The sequence below is a fragment of the Mandrillus leucophaeus genome, unplaced genomic scaffold (assembly GCF_000951045.1).
Source record: "Mandrillus leucophaeus isolate KB7577 unplaced genomic scaffold, Mleu.le_1.0 Scaffold264, whole genome shotgun sequence".
NCBI lineage: Eukaryota > Metazoa > Chordata > Mammalia > Primates > Cercopithecidae > Mandrillus > Mandrillus leucophaeus.
In genome coordinates this window covers 2,125,944-2,138,189 of record NW_012102743.1, presented here as the reverse complement: position 1 = coordinate 2,138,189, position 12,246 = coordinate 2,125,944, and the positions used below count along the sequence as shown (strand labels likewise).

The window sequence follows — 12,246 nt, the reverse complement described above, 5'->3', positions numbered from 1 at the left end:
ATATATATATATATTACTCTGGTACTTTCTGTTATACTTTGACTCTTGGTGAGCTGGTGTATTTTAATATGAAAACGTATGTAATCTACCCCTAGAATTGTTTATCAGCTGCAGCCACCAATCAGGTTTTCTCCTTCCCTTTCTGTTTAAGAGAAATTCCTAAAAATTATCATTTTTAGTTTAAAGTAAAATATTGAACTTGCTCATCAGACCATTTGCAGTTTTTGTTGATAACCCAGTAAAATTATTTTCTGCATTGTTAAATAGAAGTTTCACTGTGATTTGATGCCTAACTTCAATTACATAAAGTATGTTTACTTTTAGATCACTGATGTATAGTGAAGCTAACAGACGGGAGACATTTACCTCATGGCCTCATGTAGGCTATAGGTGGGCACAACCAGATCCCATGGCTCAAGCTGGATTTTATCATCAGGTAAAAAAAAGAATGTAGAAAAGTACTTTTCTCAGTATGCCTTTGTAGCCTTCAGCAAAGTTACCGCTTTTGTTTTACTTGTTCAGAAACTTACTTTATGCAACTTGGTTGCTTGCTTGCTTGTATGCAGGTATGCTTGTTTGCTCAGACTGGACTGCAGTGCCACAATGTCAGCTCACTGCAACCTCCGCCTGTCAGGTTCAAGTGATTCTTGTGCCTCTGCCTCCTTGAGTAGCTGGGATTACAGGTGTGCACCATCACACCTGGCTAATTTTTGTATTTTTTGTAGAGATGGGGTTTCACCATATTGCCCAGGCTGGTCTCAAAACTCCTGACCTCAGGTGATCTGCCTGCCTTGGCCTCCCAAAGTGCTGGGATTACAGGCGTGCCTGGCCAGGAAAAAATTGTTTAAGCAATTAACAACTGAGTATTGTCTTTCAGATTAGATACAACTTTTTTTAAAAGCAATTATTTTTATTTTTTGTTTTTGAGACAGGGTCTCACTCTGTTGCCCAGGCTGGAGTACAGTGGCACTATCACTACTCACTGCAGCCTCAGCCTTCCCAGGCACAGGTAATCCGCCCACCTCAGCTTCCCTGAGTAGCTGAGACTACAGGTGTGTGCCACTGGGCCTGGCTAACTTCTGCACCAACCTAATTTTTTTTTTTTTTTTTTGTAGAGACAGGATTTCTGGTGTTGCCCAGACTTGTCTCGAATTCCTGCTCAAGTGATCTACATACCTCATCCTCCCCAAAGTGTTGAGATTATGGGGGTGAGACACTACGCTAGGCCATAATTTTTTAATAAAATCAACAAATAGACAATATTCTTCAGATTGGGTTTTTGACAAGTATTCTGTTTTGATGCATGTTTATTTCCACTGTTTGACATCTGCATTCATAACACAGTAGTAGATGCTTAGGGTAATGCATAAAAGAAGTTTTACAGTTTTAAAATTCTCATTATAGTTGGGATACAAATTATCCATATACTAGATAACTACAGAAGCAGCATTACAAGTAGTGCATTGCAACTTGAATATCTGTGCATTAAAGAACTGATTAAGTTGCACAGGTAGAGGAAGAATTAGTCAAGAAAAATAGTCATAGTTTTATGTAGGAAAAGAGGAGGGTATAAGGTGTAAGGATTAACATAGTACAGAGGCATAAGAATGGGACATTATAAAAAGCTTTGCCGAATTAGAGGGAAGTTAAGAAAAATGATTTTAGCTAGATGTTATTTAATATGTTATTTAACAGGAAACTTAAAGTGAATGGTATAGACTGGCTTATCACTGTTTTACCACTGCTAAAAGAATCAAGAAATCTAATACCTATATGTCAGTTTAAATAAAGCATGCTTATTTAACTTTATTTATTCATTTATTTGGGACAGGGTTTTGCTCTGCCACCCAAGTTGGAGTGCAGTGGCGTGATCACAGCTCACTGTAGCCTCAGCCTCCCAGGCCCAGGCAGTTCTCCCACCTCACCCCTCAAGTAACTGGGATTACAGGCATGTGCCACCATGCCCAGCTAATTCTGTTTATTTTTTGTAGAGATGAGATTTCACTATGTTGTCCAGGCTGGTTTCAAACTTCTGGGCTCAGGCAGTTTGCCTGCCTTAGCCTTCTAAAGTATTGTGATTACAGGTGTAAGCCACTGCACTTGGCCTAATTTAAGAATTCAAGTACATTTTGAAGTACATTAAAGTAACTGTCATTTAGAATCTGAAGATTGATTATTCCTTCATTATCTTCAAGTATTCTGAACATATGAACTAAAATTAAACTAGAAAACTATATATATATATGAATATTTTATTCAAAATTTGTCAGATTTCCAGTTACAGATAGGTAAGTTTGGAGACTGGCTAATATTAGAATCAGTGAAATTATTTCCCTAAATTAAGGATTGAACATGGACCATTTTTCTAGCAACTTGTCATCTTTCTTTTAATTTGGTGTAATTTTCTAAGAGTCTCTGTTAAGTGATGCCTTGATATTTTTTTCTGGTGAGTTATTGTTTATTATATTCTATCTTTGCAGAGAGGTCCAATAATGGGTTTCCTAGAATCCTCTGATTCTAGGAAATGTTAGGAGCTGATTATTTGTAATCTTCTAAAATGTATAATAAATTTGCGTCTATAAAGTAAATGTTCACAAATATTCATATTAGTTTTCAGGTATATTTCAGTTCAGGTTTTGAAAATATATATACATACATATATATGTGTGTGTATATATATATATATATATAAGTTGTACCTGGCCCTTGGATTGAAATATATATAGCATTTTGTCCCATGTTGTGTGAATTAGATTCCATATTATGTGAATTAGATTGACTACTTTGCTTTCCCTTTTTACTTGCCCTTCTTGTATAGTTGTATGGGATTTAGTATTTAATAATAAGCCCATTGGCTGGTGCAGTGGCTCACAGTTGTAATCCCAGCACTTAGGGAGGCCAAGGCAGGAGGATCGCTTAAGCCCAGGAATTTGAGACCAGCCTGGATACTTTAGGGAGACCGTGTCTCTACAAAAAAAATAACAGAATTAGCTGGGTGTTTTGGAACACTTCTGTAGTTCCAGCTGCTTGGGAGGCTGAGGTTGGAGGATCACTTGTGTCCAGGAGTTCAGTTCAGGGCTGTAGTGAGCTATGATTGTGCCATTGCACTCCAGCCTAAGACTCTGTTTCTTTAAAAGAGACAGTTTTAAAGATACTCTGTCTCTAACAAACAACAACAAGAGGCCAGGTGCGGTGGCTCAGGCCTGTAATTCCAGCACTTTGGGAGGCTGAGGGGGTTGGATCACAGAGTCGGGCTGAGGGGGTTGGATCACAGAGTCGGGAGATCGAGACCATCCTGGCTAACATGGTGAAACCCCGTCTCTACTAAAAATATGAAAAAATTAGCCGGGTGTGGTGGCAGGCGCTTGTAGTCCCAGCCACTCGGGAGGCTGAGGCAGGAAATCGTTTGAACCCCGGGAGGCGGAGCTTGCAGTGAGCCTAGATCGCGCCACTGCCCTCCAGCCTAGGTGACAGAGCAAGACGCAGTCTCAAAAACAACAACAACAACAACAACAACAGCAACCACAATAAATAGTGTAAACCAGCCAGAATCTTTCTTTTATACTTAATATTTCAGATACTTTATTATAGCAATTAGAAAAGTACTAGATCAGGGATTGCATATATGTGTACCTCTCTTTGATTTAGTGGTCATTTTCTGAATTTTCAAATAATACAGACAATTAATAAATATTTGGAGGTTTCAGTGTATTGTTGGACCTAATATTATAGGCTAATTTTCTCATTTTCAGTATAGAATTTTACTTAAAATTATGAACTTTTAAAAATAACTTTTATTATAAAGCTATTTTAATAATGATTTACCCTTTCTGTCTCTTTTCTTTGTAATTTTGCAGCCTGCCTCATCTGGAGATGATAGAGCCATGTGTTTTACTTGTAGTGTATGCCTCGTTTGTTGGGAACCTACTGATGAACCTTGGTGAGTCTTGATGTTTCTGGACATAATAGGCTAAGTCAGTCATGTAAATATGCTTCTAAATTTTACTTTTCTGCTTATAATTTTTTGCCTTTTGCCACCTATATTTTTGTCATTGTCCTGAGAATGAGATAGCCCTGTCTATACTCTGTCACACCACTTGGCATACAGTGTCTGTTAAGTTTGACTTTCTAAAATTTGTACAGGAGGGAAGTACCAAACAATAGAACCACACTCTGACTGAAAACCAGAGAGCTATGGTAAAGTGAACCCCAGCATGAGCTTTAGCAGTTGAATCTTGGTCTTTTGAGAGCAGGTTGTCAATAGGGAATCCATGAAGAGAGCCTTATAGTATACATTTCTAATTTTGAAGGAATTTTAGGGAGTCTTTGATGTCTCTGAATTTTAGTGCACGAAATTTTAGAACCTGGTTTAACATTAGAGATCATGTATTGAAACTTCATTTTCACAAATAACTATTCTGAGCTCTTATTAATAGAAATAACAGTATATTGTTAGAGCAAATTTTATATAAGATGGTATACTAGGTACCATTCTGAATACTTTATATATTTTTAAATCATTTAATTCTCATATTTCCCTGTGAAGTAGGTACTATTGTAGTCTCCATTTTATAGGAGGGAACTATGAATATTCTCCAGTTTAACCTTTATAGTTACTCTATGAGGTAGGAGTTACTATTCCATTTTAAAATGAAGAGAATAAAATTTGCTGAAGGGGCATATGGCTAGTAAGTGATAGAACCAGGTTTTGGTTTCAGGATATGTTGCTTGCTTTGTATTAAAATTAGTTTGAAGTCTCTGAATGTTAAATCAGCTGATGTGCCTGGGGCAGACTTGCTAAAACATATTGCAGTGTACCTGTGGAGTTCAGATTGGAAAATACTGTATGAAAAATTCAAGTTGTATCTATCTGCAGGCAGAGAGTTGAATACAGTAGTCCCACTTGTTTGCAGGGCATAATTCCAGTACCCATTGGATACCTGAAACAGCAGATAGTACTGAACCATATACATACTATATTTTTTCCCTATTCATCCATAACCTATGATAAAGTATAATTCATAAATTAAGCACAGAAAGAGATTAATAACAATAACTAATACAATTGAACGATTTTTTTTCCTTCAGATGGAGTCTTGCTCTGTTGTCCAGACTGGAGTGTAGCGGTACGATCTTGGCTCACTGCAGCCTCTACCTCCCGGGTTCAGGCAATTCTCCTGCCTTAGCCTCCTGAGTAGCTGGGATTACAGGCGTGTGCCACCACGCCCATCTAATTTTTCTATTTTTAGTAGAGATGGGGTTTCGCCATGTTTGCCAGGTTGGTCTCCAACTCCTGAACTCCGGTGATTGCCCGCCTTGGCCTCCCGAAGTGCTGGGATTACAGGTGTAAGCCACTGTGCCCGTCCTAACGTTGAACAATTTTAACAATATACTGTAATAATTTTGTGACTGTGGTCAGTCTGTCTGTGTTTCTCTCTCTCAAAATATCTTATTGTACTGTACTCATCTATTTTGGGACCATGGTTGACCATGAGTAACTGAAACCATAGAGAGTGAAGCTGTGGGCCAGGCATGGTGGCTCACATCTATAATCCCAGCACTTTGGGAGGCCGAGGCGCGTGGATCACCTGAGGTCAAGAGTTCAAGACCAGCCTGGCTAATGTGGTGAAACCCTGTCTACTAAAAATACAATAAATTATCTGGGTGTGGTGGCACACACCTGTAATCCCAGCTACTAGGGAGGGTGAGGCAGGAGAATCGCTTGAACTGGGGAGGTGGAGGTTGCAGTGAGCCGAGATTGTACCATTGCACTCCAGCTTGGGCGACAAGAGTGAAACTCCATCTCAAAAAAAAAAAAAAAAAAGAGTGATGCTGTGGATGAGAGGGGGACCTACTGTATGAACAGTTTTCAATTTAAGTTGAGTTTCTGTTTGGAGTTGTCTTTCCGCATAGAATCCATCTTTTTTTATATATATATATATAGAAACCATTTTAATATATATATTTTAGGTCCCTATGCCAATCCTCAAGTTATTTAACCTATACCTGAAAAATTATACAATATTATCAAATGTTATCTTCTTTGTAAATATTTTCTATGGAAAGTTGATTAAAATTTCCAACTTGGGCTGTTCAAAACCCATGTTTTCTTGACATGGCCAGGGATTCAGGGATTCTACCTCTTCTTTGCACCAGCATTTGGGATTCCTCAAACACTTAAGAAGTTGATGGGGTCTCTGAAGGCCTGGGGCAAGTCCTCCAAATGGGTAGGAGGAAAGAGGATTAATGGAGGCTGGGGAGCCTAGGCACCTTCTGAATGGTAAGGGGGAAAGGAAAAATTTGAAAGGGCAAATGGGAGTCATATTTTGACTGCGAGTTTAGATACAGTTCCTTTGAAGGGAGGTTGAAGTTAAAAACACAAAAAAATGGACCATACCCTAGTAACTAGCATTTCCACTTCTATTTACCTATCCTAGGGAGTTAATTGCTCTTGTATGCACAGAGGCATAAAGTGGATGGTCACTGCAGTTAAAAATCAAATCCTTTTAAATGCCCATCAGGAGGGGAATAGCCCAGTAGAATGTGGTATATTCATATAATAGACTGTGGTCCAACAGTTAAGGGGAATGAACAGTAAGATCTCTGTTAATCACTCTCAGTAACTTTCAGATATGTTATTGTATCAAGAAATCTTTTGTATTAATAGAATGATTGGTGATTGAATACATGATAAAATATGTATGTCATGTACAATGACACCAATTGTTTAACAATTTAAAACCCTGTATTTTATTTAAAAATTTTTTCACATGTACTTCCACATCATATATTTTCTATATGTACATTTATGTATGTAAACTTATAAAAAATATTTTAGAAATGTATCACTTAAATTTGTAATGATGGTTTCCTGGAGGTGGGATTGGAAATTACTGGGATTAGATTTTAAAATTGATATGGGTCTTTAGCTTTATTTTATATAGCCGTGTGTAACTTGTATAAATAAAATTTTATTGAAAAAGTTAAAACTCAGGAAAAAGAGAGAGATGGAAAGTGGTAAAGTACGCTAGATTTAGCTAGGAGGGAACCTGGCCCAAATGTCATTTGCTTGGAGATGCACTGTAAAAGGATTAGGAAAGACATCTGCATATTAAAAATTGCCCAGGATTTATATATGGATTTATATGTGTAAGTTGTAGGTGCATGGTAAAAAGAAATACATAGATTGTAAGGAGTAGCATGTTTTATGTGTAAAGTTCTTTCTTTGACATGGAAATAAAACAATGAGTTAAAAACAATTTTAAGAAACATTTATTTTTTAAATTTTATTTTATTATTTATTTATTTTTTTTTTTGAGACGCAGTCTTACTTTGTCGCCCAGACTGGAGTGCGGTGGCGTGATCTCGGTTCACTGCAACCCCTGCCTCCCAGGTTCAAGAGAGTCTCGTGTCTCAGTTTCCCAAGTAGCTGGGACTACAGGTGTGCGCCACCACGCCCAGCTGATATATGTATTTTTAGTAGCGATGGGGTTTCCCCATGTTGGCCAGGCTGGTCTGGAACTACTGACCCCAAGTGATGCACCCACCTCAGCCTCCCAAAGTGGTGGGATTACAGACGTGAGCCACCACACCCAGCCTATTTTGTGTTTTAGATACGAGGTCTTGATATATTGTCCAGGCTGAAGTGCATTGGCTATACACAGGTGTGATCACAGCTTACTGCAGCCTCATATTCTTGGGCTTAAGCAGTCCTCCTGCCTCAGCCTCCTGACTGACTGGAACTGTGTGCTTTACCATCATGCCTGGCTCATGGGTTCTTGTTTTGGTAGTAGGATCCTGACGTTTCTAATGCCTTATAATTATAGCTAATAGAAATAAAAATAAGGAGTAACCAGAAAGAAATATAAAGGAAGCATAAAGTTGAGCAGATAGGTGCTAAGTTGATCCTGCTTACAATATTTGAGTCATTATACCAGTCTTCATCGGAGGTCCTAGTATTTTATTTAATATTTTAATTTAAATTTTTAAATTTTTTATTTTTTAGAGACAGGGTCTTGCTCTGTCGCTCAGGCTGGAGTGCAGTGGCACGATCGTAGCTCACTGCAGCCTTGAACTCCCAGGCTCAAGGGATCCTCCTACCTGAGTCTCCCGAGTAGCTGGGACTACAGGCACATGCTATCACACCCACCTAATTATTTTTATTTTTATTTTTTGTAGCAATGAGGTCTCACTGTGTTGCCTAGGCTGGTCTCAATCTCCTGGCCTCAAGGATCCAACCACCTTGGCCCCCCGAAGTGCTGGGATTACAGGTTGAGCCGCTGTGCCCAGCCTGTGTTTTATATTTCTTAAACTTGTTACGTTTTTTAATTTAACGTTTCTTTTTGTTCAGTAAGCATTTATTTGAAAGAAGTAGTGTATAATTTACTAACTTTACATTCCTAAGGCTCTTAGGAAATACATTTTATTTAAAAATTATTTGTCTGATTTGATCGTATAGTGAATACATAAGGTATATTTGTGTTCTTAATTTATATTATTTTATTCATACTAGAGATCTTTCTGCTTTCAGATCTTTACTAAAAAACTTTTTAGTAAAATAATGTAGTAAAATATTTAGTAAAATAACTTTTTGTGTTATGAGTGGCATTTATTGAGTTTCAACTGTATATTATTTATAGTTGTGGCCCCTGATAGATATGGAGAATTTTAAAGTGAAACCTAGTAGTTAATCATTCAAAACTGTAGGAAACCAGTGCGAGGAAATAACAAGAGTTTAAACAATTTTGTAGTATGTAATATAGCATTACTTACACTATAGCATTAGTTTCTCAGTTTTGTCTGAGATTGACTTTATAATCAGTTAAAGTGAATAACAACTGCTATTGTTAAATGTTTGGAATATTGAATGTGTGAATATTATAAATGGTTGAACATGTTAGAGTGATCTTCATAATATTGAATGATTTGGTTATATTAAGTCTTTAATGATGAATAGTTTAAGTTCAGATAAAAAAAAGATGATGATCCTGGAGTTCTGTTTTAATGTACAAACTGAATTGCTTTATTTTTAGTAAACTTTTCCTTTCTTAATCTGTGTAAAGGTCTGAACACGAAAGACATTCCCCAAACTGCCCATTTGTGAAAGGTGAGCACACACAGAATGTGCCATTGTCAGTCACCCTTGCAACAAGTCCTGCACAGTTTCCTTGTACGGATGGAACTGACAGAATATCTTGCTTTGGGTCGGGGAGCTGCCCTCATTTTCTAGCTGCTGCAACTAAACGAGGGAAGATCTGCATATGGGATGTTTCCAAACTTATGAAGGTATGTTTGAATTTTGAAGTAACAAATTAGTAACTGAAAAAAAAATCAGTTGTAAACTTAGGCTTTTCATTTGTTTAGGTGCACTTAAAGTTTGAAATTAATGCCTATGATCCAGCAATTGTACAACAGCTTATTCTGTCAGGAGACCCAAGCTCAGGAGTTGATTCAAGGAGACCAACTTTGGCGTGGCTGGAGGACTCCTCTAGTTGCTCAGATATACCAAAATTGGAAGGAGATAGGTATGTGAGTTTGTTTTAGTAGTATTTAATAGATGTTAACATGTTTTCCTAAATTTTATATTCTCATAGTTCTAATAATTAAAGAGGAGGGAAAAAAAGTTATGCAGTTAAGAGATCAGAGAGTAAATGTTTGGTTGGAAATCTGAAATCTGTGATTCTTGAAGAAAAATCTTCAGAAACAGCATAGTTTATAAAATATACTTAACATTCTGTCACAATCTATGTCAATTGGAAATAATTGCCACATTGAACAATAGATGATGAAAAGTCACATTGAAAGTCTAAATAATGAAATGAAATTATACTGTAGTTTCACCTTCTACTAAATCTTTTTCATAGAGCAGTTGAACTAGACGATTTCAGTTTCCCTTTTTTCATTAGCACCTCAAATTATGGCAGTGCTAATGAATAATAATAATGGAATAACCTGAGGTGAAGTAAGAAGATCTAATTGTTTAAAACAGTGTACCAGTAGTCAGCAGTGAGTTGAGGTACCATAATTATTGCTAGAGAAATATTTTGGTAAAATTGCTGTTCTGGATTCTCCTTCACTCAACTTCTCTGAGAGATTCCTGATTTTTGTGCTGCATCTGATGTAGGTGGGGTGGGAGAGTCTAAGTATCACCCTCCTTCACTTACTTGTGTCCTAAGAACCACTACGGGTTTGACTGAACTGGGCTAATAAGATTCTGTAGGTGGGAGGAAAAAAGATTCTGTAGGCAGCCATGTGAAATGGAGCTATTTAACTGTGATCAGATGTCTTGATAGACTGAGAATATCTGACTTCCAGGGGCTCCTTATGTTACTGGTATGTGATGGGTATTACTCTGTAGTCAGTGATTTATCATTTTACTTCACAACCCCTTTGGTGGGATGTACTTTCATTAAGGAATAATGTAAAATTTTATTAATGGAAGTTATTTCATTAAAGGAATTAGGGGAAAATTTACAATATATGTATTACTTCTATCTAGTTCCTCTTGGTAATAACATTGAATAAAGCCTTGTGGTTGTTCTATTAATATAAATCTCTGTGAAAGCTTAATGGGAAAGCAGCTTAACTGTTGTCTTGAGTTTCTGACCATATTTTGCCAATAGGACTAGATATTAAGCGTACCTGATTTCTCTGATTTCTTAGAAGTTAGTGGAAAAGTAATAGAAGATAATGAAATCTATATGTCCTTCTAGGCACTTACTTTGAACTTTGTCTTGACGTTTTGTAATTTGGGGATTAAAAATTGAATCAAAATATACTTCTAGGATTACATATACCCACACACATATAGTCACAGCCTCCCAGGTAAAATGTGCATTTTAGATAAACATGTATTCTGTATTACTAGTGGAAATACTCCTCAACATTATATGGGATAACGTGCTTGAGTTGAGGTAATCTCTACTTGCTTTTAAGAAATGTGTAATCTAGGGTCGAAGGTCGGTTTTCTCTGAAGAAAGTCTCAAACAAATCATACAAAAACATAAAGTTAATGTGGTAGGAGGAAGCTGAAGAGGTGAAACTTCATCCCTAACCTTACGCCCCCTCTCTGCACTTCCCCTCCCCAAGAAGTAGGAGCAGTGCTGTTGGAATTGATAGTGAATATAATGAGCCATGCTACATCTGACTTTATGTGGCACAAGATCCAATATATTTGGTTATAAAATATACTATGTGGGTTTCATTAGCTTGAAGAATAATACATTAATTGGAAAAAATCTAAGCTTATCCAAGAAGTTTAAAGTAATTAGCAATATAGCTTGCTTAGAATCGTTTTTGTAAAATTTATTTTTATTTGTTGTTTACATTGAAGGAATGAGGAATTGTTTTTGACCATTTTTTCTTAGAAGACAATATTTTTTTTCTGAATTAAGGAAGAAGATTTGGTAATACATTTAATTTTAATGAATTAAGATTTTTTTCTAGATGATTCACTTATCATTTGTATATCAGGTCAGATTGGTAAAAATTTCTTGAATGTAAATAAAATTGTTTATGGGATTGCTATAAACCAAGGTACCCTTACTAGTATGTCTAGTTTTCAGAAACACATATAATCTTAACTAAACATTTTTACTTTAACTGTAATATTTATTTTGCATGTATATTGCTTTGTAAAAAGTTTTGCAAAATGTAGAAGGCTTTAGTAAATACAGTGCCTATTACATAAATAGTGCATGCTTATTGCAGGAAAATGGGAAAATGCAGGAATGGAAATTGATGAAATACAGAGTAGTCATAATCACACTATGGAATTATAGTAACGTTTATATGTATTCTAGTTTCTTTTTAAAATGCATGATTTTTGGGTTTTTTTTTTGTTTTTTTTGAGACAGAGCCTCACCCTGTCACCCAGGTTAGAGTGCAGTGGTACGATCTCGGCTCACCGCGACCTCTGCCTCCCAGGTTCAAACGATTCTTCTGCCTTAGCCTCATGAGTAGCTGGGACTACAGGTGCCTGCCACTACTCCTGGCTAATTTTTTGTATTTTTAGTAGAGACAGGGTTTCTCCATGTTGGCCAGGCTGTTCTCAAACTCTGGACCTCAGGTGAGCCACCCACCTTGGCCTCCCAAAGTGCTGGGATTACAGGCGTGAGCTGCCGTGCCCAGCCACATGTGATTTTTAAAAAAGTTTTATTGAAGTGTAATTTTCAAACCATAAAATTCATGTAAGTGTACAATTTAGTTATTTTGTTCATATAATTTTTTTTCTTTTTTTTTTTTTTT

At 36.7% G+C, this 12,246-nt stretch overlaps 1 protein-coding gene across 1 annotated transcript in view; it reads left to right on the top strand.

Moving 5' to 3' along the window:
• Positions 1-12,246, top strand: part of BIRC6 (baculoviral IAP repeat containing 6) — a 269,615-nt gene that overhangs the window by 34,960 nt on the left and 222,409 nt on the right. The window contains exons 6-9 of the mRNA XM_011984254.1: positions 325-436; positions 3,858-3,940; positions 9,063-9,285; positions 9,364-9,524. Coding sequence (XP_011839644.1) covers positions 325-436; positions 3,858-3,940; positions 9,063-9,285; positions 9,364-9,524 — 579 coding nt within the window. The remainder of the gene's footprint in view (positions 1-324; positions 437-3,857; positions 3,941-9,062; positions 9,286-9,363; positions 9,525-12,246) is intronic.